Source organism: Camellia sinensis, chromosome 14, assembly GCF_055761805.1.
Source record: "Camellia sinensis isolate YWXY chromosome 14, ASM5576180v1, whole genome shotgun sequence".
Taxonomy (NCBI): domain Eukaryota; kingdom Viridiplantae; phylum Streptophyta; class Magnoliopsida; order Ericales; family Theaceae; genus Camellia; species Camellia sinensis.
The window spans coordinates 63,873,563-63,899,606 of NC_138974.1; the positions used below are offsets into that span (position 1 = coordinate 63,873,563).

The window sequence follows — 26,044 nt, forward strand, 5'->3', positions numbered from 1 at the left end:
TTCGAGTTACAAGTTATTTTGCCCGAACAAAAATAAAAAATAAGATAAATAAATGTGTTTGGTTTTAGTTTTTTTAATTTAATTTTTGAAAATTATATTTTTTATTTTTCGTATTTTTTTATTTTTAGTGAATATTTTGTTAATTTTAAGTAATTTTTTTAGTTTTTTTAGATGCATCTTACCTAAATGTATCTAAATAGTAAAATATTTGTAAAAAAATATTTTAAAAAATTAATAAATATACAAAAATACAAAAAATGTATTAAATTTTGGGAGATTGATCAATAAGTCCTACATTTTGGACTTATAATCCATATAGTCCCATATATTTTTTCTTGTAATCTATTTAGTCATTTTAGATGTGTAATGACTCATTTTCCCACTATATTAGAGTGTCACATTTTAAAAAAAATACACTAAAGAATTTTTTTAATGTCATATCATACCCGTCACATTAGAGTGTCATATTTGAGAAAAGTACATTAAATAAATTTTAATTTTTTTAGAGTGTCACATCATACTCGCCACATTGACGTGTCACATGTCACGTTTGAAAAAGCACACAAAGGTGTTTTTAATTTTTTTTGAAGTGTCACATCATACGCGAAATGTTATCATATTAAGAAAAAATACACTAAAGAGTTTTTTTTTTTTTAAATAAAGTTTTTGAGTATTACATCATACCTGCCACATTGTCACATTTAAGAAAAGTACATTAACGAGTTTTTAATTTTTTTAGAGTGTCACATTAACATCTGTCACATTTGAGTATCACATCATACATGTTACGTTAATAAAAGGGTATAACTGTTCACCAAAACATTATCAAAATCAAAAATAGGACCACACAGAAAGAAACTTTCTAGTAATAAAACTTAATAGATCAATAGAAAAAATTTGGGACTTATTGGAATAATTGTTTATGATATGAGATTTATTGGTAAATCTCCTAATGTTTGTATTTTTTTATATATATATTTTTTTTGGTATTTAATGTATTTTTTAAAGATTTTTTTCACAAATATTATACTTTTGAGTAAATTACAAATACACCTCCGGAGGTTTGCTTACAATACAGAATGCCCCATGTGGTTTGAAAATTTTTAAATACCCTTTATTAGAATTTTTTGTTTAATAGAATTAACTAAAAAAATAATATTTATAATTGTTCTCCTATACAATAATAAAATTACCTAAATTATTAATTGAAACATATTTTTAATATCATTAAAGACTGTTAATTGACTTGATAATTTATTAATAAAATGAGCAATTTATTATGAAATTAGAAACTGCTAGGGGTGGAATGTAATTTTCAAAATCACAGGAAGTAATTTTTATTTTAATCAAACCTCAAGCGGTGTATTTGTAATTTACCCTTGAAAACATTAAAATATAGAAAAAAATAGAATATTTTGAATATTGTTTTTTGAAAATCTGAGCCAAACAAGGTTGCTATTTAAGGTGATTTTAAAAAATTATTACAATAAAAATATTTATAATTTTAATTTATAATATTTATCATTTTTTTTTTTTGTAAATAATTTTTCTCCCCATCACTTACCGCATAAAAAAATAAAAGATAAATTACCCAAACATCTCTCCTGAATTTATTTTGGCTTAACTTTTAAAAAAATTACATTTCCCTTCCTAAGATATAAAGTTACGTTACAGATTGCACCTCAATTAGGAGTGTAACAATGGCCCGCGGCTTGTGGGTAGCCCAAAACCCACTCGCAGCCCGAGTGGGGCCAACCCGTTTTGGCCCAGGCCCAAGCCCAAGCTCAACCTGAAACCATAGGCCAAGACCTGTGCCATCATTTTGAAGCCCAGTCTCATCGGCCTGCTTAAGGCCCACTCAAGGCTCGGTTTGAACCCAATATGCCCAAGGCCCAGTGTTTTTTTTTTTGGTAGAAAATAATAAAATTTTGATAGAAAAAAAATTTTAAAAAAAAAAATTGTTCAGGCCCGCCCCAAGCCCGAATACCCTTGGGTTTGGGCTGGGCCTGAACCTAATTCTATAGCTCGTGACCCGACCCGACCCTATCTGAATTTTGACAGAAGCCCGTGAAGCCCGACATGGGTTAGGCTGGGCCGGACCAAATTTACAACCCTAACCTCAGTCAAGGAAAAAAAACCAAAACCACAAACTGTTCCTGTAATTTACCTTCTTTTTTTGAGATTGAAATTTACCCTTTGCCCATATCTATACTATGTATCTATCTATACTATACTATATATATAATCAAATGTAGTTGTTAAGTCAAAAGATTCTAAAACTTGAATCCTAAATTCTCATCATTTTGAAAAAAAAAAAATATTACGTGGCACTTCCCTTTAGCTCCCTTCCCACTCTTCAAGCCTTCTCACTCCTTCTAATAATACTTATCCGAAAATAATAAAATATTCATCTATATCCATCACTCACAATAATATCTATCTCACTCTCAATCTCAATTTAAAACAAAAAAAAAAATCGACAACTCCTACAACTTCCACACACACATTTCTCTATTCAGTTTATTCCAGTCATCTTTTATTTTCTCATAATAACTCATCTTCTCCATTATTATATTTTACAAGTTTGATTATTTGCAAAAAATCATTACAAGGTCAGTATAATATTATTTTTTACTTTATATGCATTTTTTCAGTGTTTGTTACTTTGTGTGTATATATATTTTTAAATATTTTTAGTTCATCTGCATATCTTTTCATTTTCTTCATTTTTATGCTCATAATATTATTTCTTACTTTATATGTATTTTTTCAGTGTTTATTACTTTTGTGTGTATATATATATTTCTTTTTTTCATTATTTTTCAGTTTATCTATATATCTTTTCATCTTCTTCATTATTACATTTCACACGATTTGGGCTTGCTTACTTTTTAATTTCTATTTTGCTTTTGTTTTTCAATTTAATCAGATTCGAAACTCATCAAATCTTGAATTTAATTTAATTTACTTTATCTCATGTCTATCACACCATCACACCTGTTAATGGCTTTGCGTAAACTCTCGAAATCAAGAAGATCAGCTCTGCATAAAGTTAATCTCACTTTTGCTCTTTCAAGCTCTCTCAAATGAGAGTTCTTCGGATCATCTACAACCAATATGCACCCGCTTAACAACACAAAACACACACAACAGTTTCAAACCTTAAATACAATTTCTCAATTTTAAAATTTTTGAAAACAAAATTATATTTGGCTGAAAGTGATTGGTACATCTAACAATACTTAATTTTAAAATCTTTAAATTTTATCTTTAAAATCTTTAAATTTTATCTAAACATATCTAATTTAAAATTTTGATTTTTTTTTTTACAATATTAGAAAAAAATGACTCAAATCTATTAGTGTATTATCTAAATTTTGAATTATTACACATGGCATAATATTACTGGATTTAACATTTAAATTTTAAAATTAATTAAAATATTTAACTATATGATTTGTGGAATTCCAATACTTTTTTTTTTTTAATATTCCAATTTTTTTAAAAAAAAAATTTACAAAATTTAAGGTGCTAAGTGTTGATTTTTTATTGGCTATCCATGATTTTATCCAAAATTATTGGTTAATGATTGACCACTATTAAATTCATTTTGGCCATAATGATAACAATTGACTACCATCAATTTTAAAATTTTCTATCAATGTATTTTTTAAAAAAATTATCATCAAGCATGCAATTTAAAAATTAAATATATTTTATTCTATTACAACTTTATTAAAAAAGTAAATTTATTTTGCTACTATTCAAGAAAATATATATGCCTTTATTTCGATATAACAAAAATTAAATTATCTTCTACTCATACATAATCTCTCATAAATATCTTATCTTTTTTAAAATTTTGATTATTAACAACTGAATTCTCACATTTCTCTCTCTTTTTTTTTTTTAAGGATGTTTATTTTACTTTTATCTTTTTTAAAATTAGATTTGATATCTATCTTTTTACCTATATATTTATATCTATCTATCTACACTATCTATCTATCTATCTAAACTATCTATAAAAGCAAATGTAGTGGAAGCTCACAGGCTATCAATTATTTAATCCTAATTTCTCATAATTTTGAGATATTAAAAAAATGAGGTGGCACTTCTTCCTCTCTCACCCTGTTTTTTCTAGCCAAAATAGAGGAGAGACAAAAATCCACATGAAATATATAAGAAAAAATATATATTTATCACTTTAGATAAATTAAAAATTTTAAAACTCTCTTATCACCTCTTTCCTTTATCTCAATTAAAGTAGCTTCCTTTCACATGACTTCCTCTCTCACATGTCTCTCTTCCCCCCTTATATATAGTTACATTTTTGTTTCAATCTCACAATGCTTCTTATAAAAAAAACAAAAATATGACTATATCTCTCTCCCAAAAAACTTGTCCTTATTTGTCACCATTACCTCCATAGTCATTTCATAAGAAAGTTAGATTGGTACTGTCTAGATGGTCATTCCGTAAGAAAGTTAGATATTGGTATATATGATACAACAAAAGTTGCCATTGCTTTATTTTTATTTATTTTTTAAGCCCCTTTCCAAGTTTTTGAGTTATATGTTTCACTTATTATATAGACAAAACAATTGCTTTACATAGAATTTTTGTGTGTTTGTATTCCATATCAATAAAGCAATTTGTCAATTTTTTTTTTCTTTTTTTGAATATGTTTTTCTTTTTCTTATATTTGAGAAAATTTAGTATTTTACAAGTTACAATAGTGCTGAAGTTCAAACAATACACCTAAGTCACAAGGAGAACAAACAACAATAAATGAGATGGATAATCGAGAATTACTGGAACGATCAAATAGATGGCTTTTATAGAGGGATTAGAAAGTTTTACCATGAGTAAGAAATTTTAGTTTGGAAGCACATATAGCCAACGAGTCTTAAAACAATATGTCAATAAGAAACTTATCAAAGACTACTATGTAAAGAGGACACTTCTGTTTTTGTTGCCCTTTTCTTTCTCCATTTTTGTTCTGGTTTTTTTTTTTTTTTTTTTTTTTTTTTTTTTTTTTGTGTGTGTGTGTAACTAGAATCTTGAATCATAAAAATGGTGTGTATGAGATGGAGAGTTTTTCTATTTGAGTGTTCACTGTTGTTAAATGTATTTCAATTTTTTTTGGCACAATTTTTTCTTAGTCCAATAGATATAAGCACACCATTGTTTTTTCTTTCTTGCTAAAGTTTTAGCTTGAGGTCATGTGTGACAAATGGTTAAAACATTAATCTTAGATAATAAATAATAATAATAACAATAAATAAAAAAAACTAAGGACCAAATAAGAAAGACAAAATTACTATATTAATGTGTGATTTTTGTACATATGAAAAAATAAAAATAAAATATTTATAAGATGTTCAGTCCTTTCCTTTTCTTTTATCTTCTTATATATTATAAGAATGTAGTATGAAACATGAAAGGCCTTCAAACCCTTAATACTAACTCTTTAATCACTTTCTTTCCTACTAGTATTCTCTCAAGTCCCCTTTACTAATTTTCCTAATTTCTATTTTTTTTTAAATAAACGTAAAAAAAAAAAATTGATATACAAATAGATAAAGTTAACAAATTTGATCTATCTCGCTTCTGATAAAATCTTTCGTAATTAACAAATTTGATCCTATATGTTCAGTTAAAATCTTTATTTTATCTCTCAATATCTAATTTTAAATTTTAATTTTTTTAAAGTCTACCTAAACAAATCTAATTTAAAATTTTGATTTTTTTTATTTGAATTTTTATTTTTTTACAAGAGCTTCAAGCATTAAATAGAAATTTTCAATTTTCAATTTTTTAAAAATAAAAAATATATTTGGCATAAAGTGATAAAAAAATTACAAACCCACAAATATTTATAACCATATATATAAATTAAAAATATATATAAACCCATAACAAATATAGATAGATAGATTTATGGCATTCAGTTTATTAGTAATTCTTTTTAGCATATATATGTTTTAGACATTAGGGTTATTGAGAAACATCTTATTTATTGTTAGTATTATTTCATTAGTTAGAAATCAAGTTTATTATTTCAAGAAAAATAGATCAGTTGAATTATAATAACATTTTGTGCATATCTGCTTTTTAAATTATTGTCTTTACTTATGAAATTTAAGAAGATGATCTTTATTCATTATGATTATAATTTTATGACAGAATTTAAAACTTGATGCATTATTAAAAAATTTATATATTATAAATTAGTCTCGTACATATCACAGGTTTACCACTAGTTTAAATGAATATGATTGTATCATTTCTCAATTTTGAGGGGGCCAAAAACAAAAAAAAAAAAAAAGGAAGAAGAAAATTAATTGTTACATAATAAGAGTCCATCTTTTAAGTTCTAAGCATCTACTACTGATTTTGCTAAAAGAAAATTTCTCGGGCGATAATCTGATATATGGAAAATGGGAAAAATAAATCCAAGCCCATAGAATGCTAATTGATTTGTAATTAGTTTATCAATTTCCCATATTTTCCCAAACAACAATAATTCATCCCCCTTTTCCTCCCACCCCCTTTGACCCCCTCTCTTTCTTATTGGTTACATTTTCTTTTTCTTTTTCTTTTTTTTCCTGCTCCTCCAATCACCACCCCCACGTGGCAAAGGGGGGTGAGGGGTGACCCCCAAAAGGGGGTCCCAAGCATTATTCTTTCCCAAATTTCCTTTTGGGAGAGGCCAAAAAAAAAAAAAAAAAAAAAAAAACAATTCCATAATATAAAAAATGGACAAAATTCCAACCCCCATTAACCTCAAAATTAGTCATCAATGGTATTTAGAATCTGTCCAAAGCATCATCCTCATTCCATAATCAACCACAGCACCGCAGCCTGTGGGAACACTTTTTCTCTAGTTTTTACGCAACAAAAAATGGATTGCTCCATGATTAATTAATTTCCCACTGGCAATTTGGACACTTCCAAAAACTCAAGTTTGGTAATCATTAACATAATCATTTCTCCCCATCTAAAAACATAAACATAATATCATTTCTACTTTAAAACATAATTATAATAAACAAACATGGAACTCTGCAATTATTAAAATTTTATCATTTGTTAACAAATGAAGACTCTGCAAGATCGATGGCACGGGCAAGAGCTGCAGCTTTGTTCTCGCACTCTCTCTGCTCATCACCGGGATCGCTGTCAGCCACAATACCGGCCCCAGCTTGAAGGTGGGCAACCCAATCCCGCCGCCTGTTCACATCCTTGTACGAGTACATTGTGTCGTGACGTATTCCGGTTGGGAATACAATCGTTCTCAATGCTAGAGCAATGTCCATATCACCAGAGAATGAAATGCCTCCAAATCCACCACTATATGGCCCTCGTCTCGTGACTTCTAGCTGATCAATCAACTCCATGGCTTTCACCTGTATTGGCGGTACATTAAACAATAAGAAGCACATAAAATGCACCCTCACAATGACAAAAATATTACAATCATCATACATGTATATTACAATCGTGCATGCATATTGCAAGTACCAAACAAATGCTAAAGAAGCCTATAACCACAAAAATTAGGGATAAAGCTTCAACCAACTATATTAACTACTGGAATGACCAACGAGTTCAATGATTCAGGCACAATACCATTATATTTTAAACACATGCATTATTATATTCAGAAGAAGGCAGGTGAGGTAAAACCTTTGGTGCCCCACTAACTGTTCCAACAGGCAATGCAGCACGCAGAGCATCCCAGCCAGTTAAATTATCAAGCAGCTCTCCAGTGACCTGCAAATGCAGTGTAAACTGTCATTTGATTGTGAAGAGTACAACAAACTAATGTCTTTCTCCAACATGCATTGCTTTGAATTATTCAGACTCGTTTGGAAAGCTGGCTATTTTAGTAGGCTATTTAGTTTTTAGTTCTTTTAGTAGACTAAATTTTTTGTGTTTGAGAAGATGATTGAATTTTTTTATAGTTGAATGTGATGTTTATAAGAGAAAAAGTAAAATGATTATGGATTTGATGTGACATTTTGTCTTGTTAGCTATTTTAACCTATTTTATCTTTTTGTGAATTTTAGCCCAAAAAAGTCAAAAAGCCTCTTGCCAAACAGGGCCATGTGAGGTAAGTTTGCTATTGTGACAAATCTCTTTCAATTTCTTTAATTTTCATGTCCCATGGAAAAAGTATTATGTTGGGTGTCATTGATCAAGATTTTTATGAAATATGAGTAACATGTTAAACATTGTTCAGATCTTCTTTCATCCAAATAGTAAACGCAGCAAAGGAAGAGTTACCGTGGAGCTGATGTGCATGACATGGGAATATCGTTCAATGTTCATGAGCTTCTCAACATTCACAGAACCAGATTTCGATACCTGCAAGTATAGCATGTATTGGTATCAAGATAATGGCAGAAAAATAAAAGCTTCCACCAGTGCTAAAAAATCAAAGACAAAACAAAATACAGTTAATACAACAGTACTACTGACAGATAATCACCAAAATGACTGCACATATGGATCTACTGGCGTGATGGATCACCAGGTAAGTAACAGGATACAACCTTGCTTCTAGGGATGACAATTCGAATCCGACCCGATGGGGACCCGACCCCCCGTCCCCGATAAGAGCGGTTTTTCCCCGAAAAATACCCCCGACGGGCCGGGGATAGTATTTGAAATTAAATCCCCGATCAGTTTCGGGCCGGGGACGGGGATCACTTTCACAGCCCCGTCCCCGGCCCCGTTTCTCCCCGAAATAAAATTACCATAACACCCCTCTATCTATTTATATATATAACCCCCTCTGTACAGTTTTTTTTTTTTGAACAACCCCTACACACAGTTTGGTCTAATGTGTCTCTCTCATCACTCTCACTCTCACTCTTTGATCTCTCTCTCACTCTCTTTCTTCTCTCTGCAGTCGGCTCTGCGTCTCGTCCCCTCCTCCACTGCCGCCTCCTCCTTCTCCAGGCCACCGCTGCCTCCTCCTGCGTCGCTTCCTCCTCCTCGTCCACCTCCGTCGTCGCACTCACAGCCACCCATCGCCTCCGAATCTCCGATCGTCCTCCGTCGTCCATCGCCACTGTCGGCGACGCCGACCGTCCTCCTTCGTCCACCATCGCCTCCTCCGTTGTCCATTACCGCCGATAGTCTACTCTCTCTCTCTCTCTATGACACAGATCTCAGATCTGTTTGTATTTTATTTATTTATTTTTTTATGTTTTATGATCTGGATGATTGGGGATGTTGATAGGGGATGATGATGATTTTCTTGTTGATTGTGTTGCTGTTGAAACAGATTTGGGGGATGGGGAATCTTCGGGGTCAGGGAAAACCGATCCCCGTTGGGGGGCGGGGATGGGAATGGTGGTAGGTTTCCCGTCGGGGATCGGGATCGGGGCCGGGGCCGGGGAGATTTTCCCAATCGGGGATCGGGGACGGAGAGTGCAATCCCTGGCCCCGCCCCGCCCCGCCCCGCCCCGTTGCCATTCCTACTTGCTCCTCATGATTGTACCAACCAAGATCAACAAAAACTAAAACAGTTTAATTCAAATCCAAAGTTTCGGAAATAGATCTATCAGAAAGGCAACAAAAGAGTGCAAATGTTAAGAGCTCTGTCGAGGATATTCACTGCAGGACACCCTTCATATCTGGTTGGCAAGATATTTCATCCATTTAAGAACAGGTCTACACAGAAATTCAGGACAAACATTGTGTATGAACTCTATGCTTGGGAGTTTTTGAAAAATGCAGATTTATACCAACATAATTTAGTAAAAGGGAGTATAAACCTTTCCGACATCATTCCTTCCCAAGTCAACAAGCATAATGTGCTCTGCGCATTGCTTCTCATCACTCAGAAGTTGTTTTTCCAACATATAATCTTCTTTGGGTGTCTTCCCTCTCCTAACAGTTCCAGCAAGGGGTCGATTAGTGACCCTTTTCTGTCAACAAGAATGCAATATGAACATGAGATGTTGTTAATGCTAATTAAAAGTAAACTGTAGTAAATTCGATAAAAGACAGGTGGACATTGAAACTTATTTATACAAGAAAAAAGACTTGTTATCAATGTTACAATGTAGAAAGTAATACAAACGATTGTTTGTTAAAACACTCTTGGATTGATGTACTAGTTTACCGTCTTCACACGAGTAAGAATTTCTGGACTTGAAGCAACCAAGATACACCCTCTGGCCTGATCATCAGAAATGTTCAATGGAAAGTCAGAATTGAATTGAAAAATGAGCTTAACATACAAGTTCCAGGGAAGAACATACTGACTTGTAAATAAGTCATATATGGACTTGGATTGACAATTCTCAATGCCCTGTAGACCTCAAATGGGTCTGCAAAAGTTCGCCGTTCAAATCGCTGACTCAATACAATCTGGAAAATGTCTCCTGCCAGTATATGTTCTTTAGCTTGCAACACTGCATCCTTGTATGCTTCACTTGTCATGGTTGAGTTCTCCAAGGATGGGCCAAAAAGGCTAGTATATAATTTAATTGAACCCGCAGCCAGCCTTGGGCTGAAATTGACAATTCAATCAAATACTGAAAATAAATGATGAATTAACAGAAGGAATGGTACGACTCATTAAGCATAAAAGTGTGAATACTCACGGAACTATATCATGCACTCTAGAGACTAAAGAGTTCAACCAGTTCATCCCATCATTATAGGCCTCCTCAACAGAAGAAAATTGATCTAATCGCACCCAGTGTATCACATGAGCTTTCTGAGGTAGAAGAAAATACCAAGTAAGAGGAAATTCAACATTCTAATGAGAAAACGTCCAATTTTAAGCTACGTTCACAATTGAAGCTAATAGCGATCAAGTTCTCATAAATCAAATATATGCATGGACTGGAAGAAAAAACTGACATGAATGCTTTATCTGATCTTACAAGAAAAATATTCTGAAAACAGTTAAAAAGCATATATAGGAATTCAACATGTTCAGCAATAACAGAACCCATCAAAATTTGCATGTTAAAAATATTTCATAGAAACTGAATTCAGTATCATAATACAATTCATTTTTATTCTCTTATTTAGACAGAGAGACTTTCTATAAAAAATAAAAAATAAAAAGAGGTTTAGCAAAAGAGTTTCCATTCAAATTTTAAAAAATATATTAAAAATGACAATTGGGGTATACTACCAAACACATATCTATGAAATGGAAGTTTCTATATCAAAATAAATAAATAAATAGATAGGAGAAATGTAAGTATTGTTTAATCAGCAAAGAGAGAACCTTATCTACATGATCAAACACGATCACATCTTCATAAAGGCCTAAGTGAACATCAGGAAGGTTTCGGTCATCCTGTGGAGCACTTGAGAATGGAAGCTTCTTCTTCTCTACATAACGCACTGTGTCATATGAGAAATAACCAACCCACCCACCTGGTCAAGAAGGAAGCACATTGCTAAATGTAGTTTAGTGACTCAATAAAGCATATCCTGTGCTGGCACATCTAAGAAAATCTCTACAAGAAACTACAAATCAAACAAGATAAACGAATTTCTCAATGGAGAACATCATTGCAAGTTTGCAACATAGAAAGGCAAATACAGAAAATAGTTAAACATTCCCAAACTACTCACTTAAGGCCAAATAGTTACTCATGAGGCTTCAACACCATACTTTGATCATAACATTAAGTCATAAAAATCATGCTCAATCTAATTAAACCCATGCAAAATTTCAATAAACATTATTAAGCAAGAGATTTATAATGGCCACATAACATCAGTGTAGATTTAACAACAAAAAAACATTTCAAAAATATTCCTCAGCTCAAGAAAATTGCAAACAATTGATCAAATAATCAAACCAAGGTCACAGTTAGAACAAAGAAAACACAACTCATGATTGAACACCTAGCCCAAGAACCCACCATATGCACAATCAAAATAAACCATGTGAATCAAAGTAGGGTAATCATTTAGCAATTACTAAAATAATGAAATTATGCTAGATCATAAAACTGTGGACCATATTAAAACTAAGAATCCCATGATGCTTTTTTTTCTAACCATAAAATTATTTTAATATTAGAAAGTGTTAATAGTTTTTTTTTTTTTTGATAAATAACAAGATTTATTAAAAAGCATCAAGAAGATGCAAAGAATACAAGAGCAGCAAAAGAGCAAGACCAAAACCACCTAACCAACAACAAGATTCATAAAATCTAAGAAAGAAAACAAATCCAGATCACCTTTACACTCTAACCAACTATACAAGGTTACTAAGAACCGATTCTGCAACCATAACACCGACTGGTCAACATCTTGAAAAGTACGCCTATTTCGTTTCAACCACACCAGCCACATTAAAGAGAAAGGCACCAACAACCACACTCAACGTCAAAGTCGCTAAACACGAGCCCCCCGCCAACTCCACAAAATGCCCACAACTCCCTTTGGTTGCACCCACATAATCCCAAAAAAGGAACATGCCAGCCCCCAAAGTCGCGAAGCAACAGAACAATGAAGAAATAAATGATCAACAGACTCTGCTTCCACACAACACATACAACAACGATTGACTAACACATGCCCCTGGCAAACAAGATTATCAATTGTAAGATTTGGCCTAAGGCAGCCGTCCATAAAAAGAAAACCACCTTAGAAGGAACACAAGGCACCCGTATACTCCGCCACGGAAACACACAACCCACCTCCCCCACCAAACTCCGATAAAATGAGCGAACAGAAAACCGACCTTTGGCACCCGTCACATTCCAAACCAACACGTCTTCGCCCCTTCCCAAGAAGCCCAAACCATATAGAAAGCCAAACAACTCCCCCCAACTGGCCCTCTTCCCAATCCTGAACTTCCCGCCGAAGCTGAATATCCCAAACCACCACCTCCCCATCCCCCAAATAAGGAGCAACTGTAGCCTCCTGATCCCTTGCAATATTAAAAATCAAAGGGAATCGCACCTCCAAAGCCACCTCCCCACACCATCTATCATTCCAGAATCTAATCTTCTCCCCACTCCCCAGTCCCCACTCGAAAATTCACCCTCTCCCAAAACTCCCCCCTTCCCAACCAAATCCCTTTCCACAAACCCCGCCCATGAGATCCCACCACATCTCCCGACCGCCAATTGCCCTCAACAATCCCAAACTTAGAGGCCACAACCCTACGCCAAAAGTGATCACGCTCACCAGCAAACCGCCATAACCATTTCCCTAACAAAGCCCTATTAAACTGCACCAAACTCCGCACCCCCAAACCACCCACCTCCTTAGGGCAACAAATCTGCCCTCAATCAACCAAGTGATATCTGAAATCCTTACCTCCACTTCCCCACAGAAAATCCCGTTGAAGTTTCTCTAAGCAAGCAGCCACAAAGACGGGAATAACATGCAATGACATAAAGTAAGTCGAAAGACTGCTCAACACACTCTTAATCAAAGTCAACCGTTCCCCTTTCGATAAATATTGACGTTTCCAACTGGCCAAATGCATTGAACCCGCTCTACCACCCCATCTCACACCCTTTTTGCCTTGAAACTAGCACCCAAAGGCAAACCCAAGTAAGTCACTGGTAAATTGGCCATCTTGCATCCTAGAACCGTCGCTAATACTGGCAGCCTCTCAACCTCTCCCACCAAAATCAACTCAGATTTGCTTAAATTAATCAGTAAGCCCGAAACTGCCTCAAAACAAATCAGAACACATCGAAGATAGCCCAACTGCACCAGATCCGCATCACAGAAAACCAAAACATCATCTGCATACAGTAAGTGAGACACCCCCATTGTTGTCCCTGATGACAAGCCCACTTGAAAACCTTGCAACATACCTACATGAACAGCCCTGGATAGCAATCTACTAAAGGCCTCCATAACAAGGATAAACAAAAGAGGAGATAAAGGATCCCCCTGCCGAAGACCCCAATAAGTCGAAAAGAAACCGGCCAGAGAACCATTCACCAACACAGACATCCGCACCGTGGAAACACAGAACTTCACCCACTGACACCATCTATCACCAAAGCCCATCTGACCCATCATATAAACCAGAAAATCCCAATTCACATTATCATAGGCCTTCTCAATATCCAGCTTACATACCAAACCAGGTCGCCCGTCCCGAACTCGAGAATCAACACATTCATTAGCCACCAAAACCGCATCCAGAATCTGCCTCCCCCTAACAAAAGCATTCTGGGATTCAGACACCACATCTGACAACACACCTCGAAGGCGATTCGCCAATACTTTTGCCAACAGTTTATACACACTGCCAAGCAAACTAATAGGCCTGAAGTCCCTCACATCCTCAGCCCCCCCTTTCTTCGGAATTAAAGCTAGGAAGGTTGCATTAAAGCTCCTCTCAAACTGCCCGGACATGAAAAAGGCCTCAAACATTACCATCACATCTTGCTTAACCACACTCCAACAATGTTGGAAGAATGCCATAATGAAACCATCTGGACTAGGAACCTTATCACCACTCATCACCTTCAAAGCCCCAAACACCTCCTCCTCTGTAAAGAACCGCTTCAACCCCTCCTTACTCTCTTCAGAGATAACATCAAACAGGAGCCCATCCAACCCCGGCCTCCATTCCCCATCCTGAGCCCGAAAGAGTTGCTGATAAAAGCCCACAATGCCTCCCCGAATATCCTCATCAGTAACCAAATCTTTCCCATCCACCCGCATTCGCACAATCTGGTTGGCCCTTTTATGGCTATTAGCCATTCGATGAAAGAACTTGGTATTCCGATCCCCCCTTTCAACCATAAACATCGAGATTTCTGACGAAAACATGTCTTTTCCATACGAGCCAAACGAACATAATCCTGCCAGGCCGCATCCCTTCTAACTACATCCGCCTCTAAAAGGCTGCCGGAAACCTCCTGAGCATCTAAGGACTGAAGGATGGCCACTACTTCCGCTTTCTGAACCTCCACCCAGCCAAAAACCTCCTTATTCCACTTTTTCAAATCCCCTTTGAGTAATTTCAATTTTTGAGCCAACATATAACTAGGAATACCATTAACCATGTAAGTACTCCACCATCCACCAACCCTTTCTAAAAAATCTTCCGATTGCAACCACATATTTTCGAAACAAAAAGGCGTCGATCAACTAATAAACCCCCCACTACTAAGCATAATCGGCCAATGATCTGACACAGGATGAGGTAACCGACATTGCACCACCTCCGTAAAATGCTCCTCCCACCCACTAGTAACCAGAAATCTATCAATTTGAGACATCTGGTAGCCATTAGACCAAGTAAAACTCCTCCCCTGAAGAGGCAGATCGACCAGGTTGATTAAAATAAAACAAAATAAAATAAAACATATATCAAGAAAGTGTTGTAGTTAATCTAATTAAACATCTCAATATTGAATATCAAGCCCTAGAGGATTCTCTAAGAACAATATCTCATTAGTTGATTAAAATTGGTTGTTGGGACTCTATCCACACACGGGCAACTTACAAGGGTAATCCCTACATTTTGTTACTTGTATCATTTTTGTCCTTACACCTTCAATTAGCTCAATTTTTACTCTTAATTTTAGATTTTGTATCATTTTAGTCCAATTGATAACACCATTAGAGTTTTTGACGGAAAATAATCAGTAAGTTGGTTGAGGCTAAGTCATTGAATTGATTAAGTTTACAACTTTGTCTCTAAAAGCATGACACATGCCACTCATGTGCACATTATCCATACAAAAATGCTAACAATTGAATCAATTAGACCAATTTCAGACAAATTCAAAGATTTTGTGTCAAAATCAAGCCAACCCAAAATCACACAAAGGATATAGGGCCTAACGGTGCAATTTTCCCTAAAAACAATTAAAATTGTGGTGGGGGCATTATCTGATATAAAACTACATAGAGCAGACTGGAATACGAAAATTGATCACTTAGATGAACCTAAATAGGTAAAAATAAGGTTCATGTGAGTTGGGTTTAGTTATCCGCATAAAGCATACTAGCATAATAAAACTAAAGTCAACTAATTGCATAGTTGAACCTAAATAATAAAAATAAGGTACATTGAGTTGACTTTAGTTATCTTAATCAACAGGTCCTTCTTTCATTCTCCTTATTCAGAGATTGTTGCTTGCCGGTGCAGTACAATATATTAATAATAATCCTCCCCAGGATCTCTAGGATCAAATCTCTGGCACATAAGTGTAAAGGTTGAATCACAACCCATTTAAGAATCCAAATGTCATACCACAAAATGCTTCAGGGAGCTCATCAAGTCGTTGGGGCTTCCACTTCTCCATAATCCTCCGCGGAACAACCATAGGATCCTCTGCAATCTCTTCTGTCTTCCGCCCTTCCCTGTGGTCCATAACCGTCACCATATTCTCTTTCGCCACAATTTCCATACTCGGCTGCGCGCCAATCACACTAAATCGCCCCTAACACAAAAATAATTATAATAATAAAACTTGGAATCCAATCTTCAATTTGTTTGCCGAGAAAATCAAATGCTTTAATTAATTAGACATTGCTTTTATTGTCCCGCATTTTCTCAGGAAACAAACAAGAGAGGGAAAAAGGTTACTCACAACGCTGGACACCTGCAAACCAGGCTCCACCGACTCGTACAAGAAGCTAGGGGCGTCTCTGTCATCTTCCTTAACCAAACACCGGTAAGCCAGCACCGGCGTAAGGTGATCGGAGAATATGCTCCGGTAGAGCGGAATCAGGTTCCCGTGCTTCGCAGCTTCCCTGAACTTGGTCGAATGGTCCACTGCACCAAAACGCGCACACACATCAATTGCGCATTACAGACACATGCAATCATCAAACATTAATATAAATAAAAAAAACTATATCGATTAATTGAGATTTGGACCTGATGATTGAGATGAGAGAGCCGAGCATCTGAATGTGTGGAGACGAGGGGTTCGAGGGTGGAAGAGAGTGAGGGAAATTGGGGTGGTAATGGAGGGAATGGAGAGCTTGGGGATGGAGGGAACCGGACGGTTAGAGAGGGCTAGGGTTTCCATTTTGGTTAGGGATAAGAGTCGGAGCTGAGGTAGGTTGATTTTTCAAAAATTATTGCTGTGTTTGGACCGTGGAAGGTTTTCATGGGTTTTTTTTTTTTTTTTTCAGCAAATGCGTGTGTAATTTCTTTTTGAATTAAAATATGAATTTCATATTATTTTTTTTAACAATATACATATAAATAAAATAAGTAACTATGTACAATGTAATATTTGATATTAATGTATTTGATAAATAAAATACACAATTTGAAAAAATACAAATTTACTGATCTTAACTAAAAAATATGTATAACAAAAATTCATATAAAATCTGAATTTGGTAACATGAGAGTGGAGATCCTGCAAATCCTGCAAAAAAATATATAAGATATATGTAAAAATTAGTTTGCTAACAATATACATTGATTAAATTAAAATTTTACGTTCTTAAAGTGAGACATAATTATACATATTCGTACTTTAGTCAATAGAGTATAATAATTACTTTGGTTTTGTAATTGACTTATTTTATATAAAGAGACAATAGGTAATTATTGTGTTAATTTTTTATAAACATAATTAAAAACTTACATTTTTACATATATTGACATAGTCCAAATCACACGTCACGTTCAACAATTTCTTCAAATTGTCTTGATGCAATTTTTGCCATAGATCTATGACAACATTAAACTATAAAAAATAAGATAGAATTGACCAAAAAAATGAAATATGTAACTTTTGTTATACATACAAACCAATAAGTAGATTACCTTGTAACGGCGGTGCACATATCTTTGTAAGCTTTCAATTTTTGTATCATTCGTTGCCTATAAAACTGGGGCAAAATATATCACTTCCTTGTAAGTTGATTGTTTGACAAATGTATGAAATCTAAGATTAAATTGTAAATTTACAAATATGAATATATGGAACATAGTAGTAAACTTCATAAGACTTGATTTTTACCACATATATGTCCATATTGTCTTTGCTGCATATACTTGCTCTATCAGATATGATAGGATTTCTGTTAAAAAAAAGTACGATAACTATTAGCAATGTAACATATTGAAATGATTCATATAAAATGCCCCGCAAACACGTTATCATACCGATGTTGTCGTTTCCTCAAAAGCTCTCGCATGATTAATTTTCCCAATTGTTTTTTATCAACTTTAATAGAAACCTTCCATCCAAGACTGTATATGGAGAACTGTTTAACCTACATTAATTTAAAAGGTATAGTCAAACTCAAAATATATGCGAATGTTGCCAGACTAAATAACAAAAATTTTACAAACATAATTTTTTAAACATAAGTGAAGCGAATACCTGATTTGTAACTTTCTTATATGCAACCATATTTGCCTCATCTTGATAATCCTCCCAAAGTTGAAGTAGTTTTATTTTTTCAAGTATTCCTACAATTAATAATTATATGAAGATATATTATAAGTACATTAATTGTAGATTAAAAAAATGACATAATATAAGCTAAATAAGAACATATTTAGTACATACCTCATGTATCAATAATTTGGTAACAAAACATCTTTGTAGACTACATTGCGGGTATACACTCCTTCTTCATTATTAACTGAACCCTTTTTAACCAAGACTTTTGTTGTCTGATCTGACACCCTCTCGAGATAAAGCAACATATAGTTGTCCATGACTAAATACATGATCCGAAAGGTAAATTCCCACATGTGGAATTGTTTGACCTTGTGATTTATTTATTGTCAAAGCAAAACTAAGGCGAACTGGAAATTGTGTGTGAGTCATTTCAAATGGAAGTTTTAAGTTTTCCGGAGCCTTTAATGGAATGCGATGTAGGAAAACTCTCGTGCCTTTGAAATGTCCCGTTAAAATCTCTGAATCTATGAAATTATTATTCAAAGCTCGACACAATAGCCTTGTGCCATTGCACAAACCAGAAGAAGGGTCAAGGTTCCTCAAAAGCATAATTGGGGCTCCAACTTTCAAATGCAATGCATGTGGAGGCATTCCTCCGGGTGAAATGGAATTTAAAAACTCTTGTTGATATATACAAATTTTGGGTATCATTTTCAACTTTATCAAATGAGTGGTACACTCTTGACACTCCCAGAAATCTTTGAATGATTTTCTCATTGAGCTTGTCGACATCTTCATTGCGAGGAGTTATTATGCCCCTACTAACCATATACTCGGCATCAAAGGAATGGTTTATGATATCAGGATAAATTTCTTGTAATAGTCGAACTATTGACTCTTCGCCGTTCCATGGTATTGCCATTGATGTTGGTACTTTGATAATTTCATCTCCAATGGTAGGTTGTACACCATCTCCAACACGTAAAAGAAATTCACCAAACTGTTGATCATTTATAGATCGCATATTTTCCCTTAAACGAAGTATTTGAATGTGACTCTAGAGAGATGATTTGACTATCGATGCAGCAATAGTTTCAGCTTTTGTACCTTTAGGAACAATTGGAAGTACTTGACGAAAGTCACCACCAAACACCATAATTTTGCCACCAAATGGATAATCAACACCAGTGATGTCTATGAGTGTTCGATTCAAAGCTTCAAAAGCATAACGATTCGTCATTGTAGCTTCATCCCAAATGATGATTGTTGCACGTCTAATCAATTCTACCAAATCTGATTGTTTAGTAATGGAGCACACGGATGAAGCCTCTGGATTTAATGGGATCTTGAATCTTGAATGGGCTGTCCTTCCACCAGGTAAAAGTGTAGCTGCAATTCCAGAAGTTGCTTTTGCAATGGCAATTCGACCTTGACTTCTCACTGAGGCCAACAATGCACAATATAAATATGTCCTTCCAGTTCCTCCTGGTCTATCCACAAAAAAGATTGCACCAGTATTGCATTCCACAGCCTCCATGATTGAATTAAATGCTAAGCATTGATCATTATTTAACGTGGCAATGGAATTTAAGTCTTCTCGAGGAGTTACAATGGAAAGCTTATCTTGTATGACCTTTGGAACTGTGACCTTTGGAACTGTTGAATTATCATCCAAATTCATTGTCATCTCAGGCAAATTGTTTTCTGATATGTTCTTATTATGCTGTAGCAGGAGACGTTTATATCGTGTAGGGTTTTGTTAAGGATATACATATTATTCATATTGTTTGAAGATATGTAATCTTCAATCAAGTAAGGATAAATTTCATCCCACAAACTTCGCACCCCTGTTGGCATACAGTAAACCAAAATTGTAACGAACAATCTCCTTAATGCTGATGGCATGTGCATGGTTGCAGCTTCTAACAAACATTGTCGTATGCTATCATCATGCTCTAACAAACCATGATGTTCAGCTGCTTGTTTAAAAGTTGGGTACGCAATTCCATTAACCATTAACAAATGGTCGAATGATTTTGGTCCTCTGATATGATTGTGTAAAATTCTTAGGTAAAATCTCTCCCCTTCTGATGGCGAAACTGTGTAAATTCTACCAATTACTCTTTGACGATTCAATCTCAACTGCCAAATCTTTGTGCTATTGCACCATCTATAGTGTTGAGGGATCTCTCGATATAAGTACCAATTTGCAGTTTCGTCATCAACATTTAATTGAAAGAATTGGGTAAGCATTGTTCTGGAATAATACTCATCTCCTAAAACATTTGTGATGTCTTGGAACGTATAAAACCGCACTTGCTGCTTATTTGGTAAGTGTATTTGGAGGAGTTCTACGCTAGGGGTCATTCTGGTCATTGGAAATTTGAATATTTTCCACAATGTTTCTGGAGCACAAACCCATCTTCCATCTATGAACTGTTGTACTTCGTCATAATTAGGACCTTGACGAACTTCTAGTGCAACACGATCAGGCCCTTTATAAACATATTTGTATAAATACTTCACACTTGTAACACTACTGCAAATTTCAAGATTGATATGGCAATCATATTCCAAGAGCAACCATGGGTTGTATGGAATGACCCAACTATTATCCACCAAGATACTTGGATTACTCTCTAATGGAACTGACTCCCCTTCTCTTCTTCGATAAACAGGGTATGAATCGTTTCCAAGTGTAGTAATTGGAGAAAATGGCTTTGGGAAACGTCTTTTGCACTGACCATTTGTCATACATGGTGATTGTTCATTGTACATTCTACATGGGCCATGTATCATGTGTTTCAGAACTGCACTGTATAATCTAGGCTCTAATCTCTTGTCTGGAATTTCATCTATGACAATGTTATCATAATCGTCAGGAGTGCGTAACTTATCATTTTCATCCAAAATAATGACCATGTGGGCATGTGGTAAGCCTCTTTTTTGATACTCAATAACATATGCATATGCTAGAACCTTCCTGAGTACATTTTTTGTAAGAATGTCGGTCTTCATCTCATCAAATTTTGAATAAAATACTCTTGTCAGCAAATCAGGGCGATCATGTGGTGACTGTCCAGGTAGTAACTCAGCTTTAATTTCAGGCCAATTTGGATTGCAAGTCATTGTAAGGAAAAGATCAGGTTTTCTATACTTTTGGACCAGAGCCATTGCATCTTGATATCGTTGATACATGTCTCGTGGGCTACCAACAAATGACGACGGTAATATTGTTCTACGACCGACATTACCTGCTCCAAATTTGGATTTCACAAAAAAAAAATTATATGTATGAATATAAACAAACGTGAATACATGTAGTTGTAGTGACAATTTGTACCTCCATAATTTTCACCAGCATGTACTGCATCTAGAAGACCTTGATAAAAATCTACTCAAATGTGATTCTGATGAGTACGTATCCATCTTAATTTGTTGGACTCAATCTTCACGTAATTATCTACAACATACTGTTGTAAGAGGCGACCTCCTCGAAGAAAAAGAGATTGGTCACCAGAGCGAATCTGAATTGATAGTATTTGAATAATTATAAATAACTATAGATTAAATAACTTCGACGAAGTAATTTTTTGATATTATGTGTACGTTGTACCTGTAGCATATAAGAATAGAAATCACAGCATGTTACTTTTCTACCATCATTACTTCTGCTATTTGCATCTCATCCATATGAACCATAGGGTAACAACAGAGGATACTGTAATGGATCATAATATCCGGTAATATCAGGAATATTTAGGAGGTGACCACTGGTTGATTGGACAATGATATCTCTTGGTCTTAAGTTTCCTGCTTCTTCGCCGCCTACTAAAACTGCAGCAACTTCAGGAGCAGTAGGAAGGTTGTATTGGGGCCTATTACGTGGTTGCTCTTTGATCTGAAGTCTGCATTCATGTATATCTGGACGCTGAGCTAACTGGCGAAACGTGTGTACAAATGGATTATGAGCATTTAAAATATTCTTTATCTTGTCAAGCAAATCCAAGTGTAATTCTCTATTTTCAGACATTCAATTCGCATTCTCGTGGTCAGTGTCATAAACATACAGTTGCAAATATCTCGGTCTGTCGCTAGAATTTGGTAAGAGACTCCCGATCTTATGATATATGGATCCTTGTGCACGAAACGTGTACACACCTCGAGTTCTTGTTGCTAAGTTTTCATCAACATGAACACCCATTGAAGTGAATGAGAAAACATGATTATAGGATCGAATATTTTGTCTGAAATGACGACCCTCCACTGTTTGGTCAGAGAAAATATCAATCATCCCATTTGGAGCTGTTACTGGTGGCAAAACAATGGTTCCATTATTACAACACATGGTAGACGTTTCACGGTGGAACAATCTTGCGTTGCAATGTCTACATGTAGTTGGAGCAGGAAACTGCATTCTTTGGAACCTTTCACTTTCATGAAAATTTCTTGCACAATTGTGATATCTCCTATGGATAAATGATCAATTATCTAGAATATCTTCATCACTGAAAGCATCTTGATTGTGGTCGACATGAGGGATATTTCCTATAACAATACATGTATGATGTATAGGTTTATTATTAACAGAATAGTATTTATTTAAAAGTGTTTGAGTTGCATGTTCAATATTAATTGTAATTGTACTGCATATCACATTTGCATGGCCATCTTTTTTACATTTATTGTAAAGGTTGTTTGTTTTGTAAAAGTACTTAAACTGAATAATTTTTTTTTACCTTCCATCTGAACTTCGTGAGAATCATCTTGTCTATTGCCACTTGTGCTTCCATGCTCATAAGTCGAATGAGTAGGTGCATATCGGAATAAGTCGATACGTGAGCGTAGAGTCATTCTACTTTCACGACTAAAAACATTAGTCACAACTAAATCCCCTTCATCGTGAATGGTTGGCAAAATTGTTGCTCTCGGCCTGCGCCATCCTGTTCTATTTCTTCTTGGGATTGCATCGAAAAAGTTTAACATGCATCCTAACAGTTAAAATTGTACATAATAAATTAAATGAATATTAATGTAAAATTTGGAAGTGTAAAAGCTTTTTTTTTTTTATAAAAAAAAAACATATTATGTGCATTTGTCATATTATGTGCTTGATCTGGATGAGAAGTTTGTTCGAGATTTTCAGATATTTGCCTTCTTTGTCGATAATTTGTTCGTCGCCTTGCTAGTTGTTGTTCGCGCTGTTCAGTAGTCAAAGCAGCCCTCCTTTGTCTGACGTAATTACGCAAACTTTCCCTTTGAATTTCTCTTTGTTGCACATTAGAACTCGTGCTTTGTTCGCGAATGAACAATCTTTGCCTACGCTGAGCAAGACGACGTTGCTCCAATCTTGCTGAGCGTTGTTCAGTGCTCATGTTTTGAAGGCGGAACTGTTCGAATTCTCTTTGTGGTTGTTCAGTTTGAGCATTTGACTCCAAAGATGAACGTTGCCTCCTCTATTGTAGGTATAAACGACGTCGTTCACGATTTTGTTGTTGTACACGTCTCAAATTTGATGTGTCAGGATAATCATGATTCATTTTTCCTGAGATTGTTAGCAAACTAACACTTTTGTTATATATACAAACCTATAAGTAAATTACCTTGTAACGACATTGCACATATTTATGCAACTAAAAAAAAAAATTTATAATATTAAAATAATTGTAATTTTTGTTCAAGTATATTTGTAAGTTTTGTTTTCTAATTTTTTTAAGAACAATTCAAATAATGTTATGAGAAAGATCATGAAAAAAATATATATATATTTTTAATTTTAATCACTTTTGGTGTCCTCCTTGTATATCTATTGTCTGTTCTATAATTTTTATTTGGATTTCATATTTGGGTTTTTCTTTATTCTTAAATTTGTGTGTGTGCTTTTGTGAAAATAAAGAAGAATTGATTCATCACAATTGATATATCATAATTAGAATAAAATAAAATAAAATAAAAAATTTGAGAGAGAAACTTTGGGCAAAAATAAAGCATACTCAACTCTATATTTTGGGGGAGGGGAGGGGAGGGGGGGGACTCTACAATAATCCATCAATAAGTCTAGAATACTTACCGTCAAAGTAGATAAGTGTAGATAAAGAATCACCCGAGAAGTTGTTTATTCTGAACAATACAAAGTCATAAAGCAACCTGCAAAAAAATTTACATTATTACACCAAAAAAATATAATGCAAAATAATGTTTAATTTAGTTGGAATATTTAGTATTACAGAAAGTATAATTAACAGTATTACAAAAAAAAATACAAAAATACATATCTTCATAACCCTGAATTATGGGGAAAAGCCCTAAAAAGCCCAAAAGTTTTTAAAAACTGAATTATGGGTTTTATGGTTGGTAAGCCTACCCACCATATGTCAATTAACAATTGCAATTTTAACTACTCAAACAATACCTTTAAAAAAAAAAAAACACAACATGGGCAGGGAAGTTGGTTGTTACTTAATTAATATATCCTCTTAGATCATGATAGATCTCCACACCTATGCCAAACCAAAAAATTGAATAGGAGAAACAAAAATAAAATAAAAAGTAAGTGAAAAAAATACCAAATAGAAACATACCAAACAGGACAAACTCCAAAACTATTTAAGCATAAGTATATACAGAAGCACACAAAATAGAAAAGTAAAAATCCAAGAGACTTAGAATACTCATAACGAAAAATAAATAGTAACATTGAAACAGATTTGATGTACATAAAGAAAACTAAAAATTACAGAATTAAATAGCCAAAGAATTATTAAACAGATTTATTCATCTTACTCTTTGAAGACTCATTATGATTTGTCTAGTAGTTAAATAAAAAACTATTAGTTTCCGGTCCAAAAAAATAATAATAAATAATTGAAAATAAATTATATAAATAGTCTCTGTAGTTTACACGATATTTTGCATTTGATACCTATTATAACAATCACATTTTATACTACTCAAACAATACCTTTTAAAAAAAAAAAAAATCACAATTTTTCCAAACATGGCCAGGAGGTTGGTTTACTTAATTAACATGCCCACTATGAGGCCCACCTAGTGCTTCAAACAACCATTCATTTGTAGGGTTCACCCAGAAAATAGTTCCTATAAAATTTTTGATTAATTTGATCAAATTTATCTTAAAAAATTGAACGGATAATATAAATTTTAATATAGGTAATTTATTTAGTTGTTTTATAAGATAAATGTAATCCAATTATATGAATTTCATTGTTCAATAAACTTAATTTTTGTATATAGATACCCTTTTCGGTAGATTTTACTGTATAAACTATTTGTATCATTCAATATGGATTGTAAAATGAGGAGCTCAACACAATTTCATTTTTTGTCTTTTGTTTATCAAAAATGATAAAAATGGGGGGAGATCATACCAAGTGCTTTGTGACAAATAGATCAAACATCTATACAAAGCCATACTCTTGGAACACTTACAATAAAAAAATATTTGATATATACAAATAAAAATAATAATAAACTATTAATATAAAAAATTAAATAATAAAAATGCAAAAAAAAAACTTTTTTTTTAAAAATAAATTTTAATACTGTTGTTTTTAAAAAACAACAGATACCCAAACCTAATACTCTTACAGTACTTATAGTAGCCAAAAAAGAAAAAGAATATTTACAATAAAAAAAGATTTGATTTACATAAAGAAAAATAACAATTACAGTGA

The 26,044-nt window shown here is 34.0% G+C and overlaps 2 protein-coding genes across 2 annotated transcripts; both read right to left on the reverse strand.

Annotated features, from left to right (window-relative positions):
* Positions 1-6,890: 6,890 nt before the first annotated feature.
* Positions 6,891-17,126, reverse strand: ASA2 (anthranilate synthase 2). The gene is made up of 11 exons (XM_028197531.2): positions 16,859-17,126; positions 16,569-16,753; positions 16,229-16,418; positions 11,264-11,415; positions 10,626-10,741; positions 10,285-10,531; positions 10,142-10,198; positions 9,792-9,944; positions 8,293-8,373; positions 7,693-7,779; positions 6,891-7,412 (listed from the first exon to the last, which is right to left on the reverse strand). The coding sequence occupies exons 1-11, from the start codon at positions 17,010-17,012 to the stop codon at positions 7,089-7,091; spliced, it is 1,746 nt and encodes a 581-aa protein (XP_028053332.2). The 5' UTR covers positions 17,013-17,126; the 3' UTR covers positions 6,891-7,088.
* A 2,281-nt stretch (positions 17,127-19,407) lies between these two features.
* On the reverse strand, positions 19,408-22,383 carry LOC114257721 (uncharacterized). Its single transcript, XM_082904951.1, has 5 exons — positions 22,073-22,383; positions 21,960-21,966; positions 21,772-21,877; positions 20,196-21,604; positions 19,408-20,073 (listed from the first exon to the last, which is right to left on the reverse strand). Exons 1-5 carry the CDS (start codon positions 22,381-22,383, stop codon positions 19,408-19,410), a joined length of 2,499 nt encoding a protein of 832 aa, XP_082761077.1.
* Between the last annotated feature and the right edge of the window lie 3,661 nt (positions 22,384-26,044).

Coding starts and splice junctions, on each gene's coding strand:
- ASA2 (XM_028197531.2), bottom strand. CDS start 17,012: ATGGAAACCCTAGCCCTCTCTAACCGTCCGGTTCCCTCCATCCCCAAG. Junction 8,374..9,791: donor GAAGGAATGATGTCGGAAAG/GTTTATACTCCC, acceptor CTATACTTGCAG/GTATCGAAATCTGGTTCTGT. Junction 7,780..8,292: donor TCATGCACATCAGCTCCACG/GTAACTCTTCCT, acceptor CTGCATTTGCAG/GTCACTGGAGAGCTGCTTGA.
- LOC114257721 (XM_082904951.1), bottom strand. CDS start 22,383: ATGTCTGAAAATAGAGAATTACACTTGGATTTGCTTGACAAGATAAAG. Junction 21,605..21,771: donor CAACAAATTAAGATGGATAC/GTACTCATCAGA, acceptor AATTTGGAGCAG/GTAATGTCGGTCGTAGAACA. Junction 20,074..20,195: donor TTTACTGTATGCCAACAGGG/GTGCGAAGTTTG, acceptor CTCCTGCTACAG/CATAATAAGAACATATCAGA.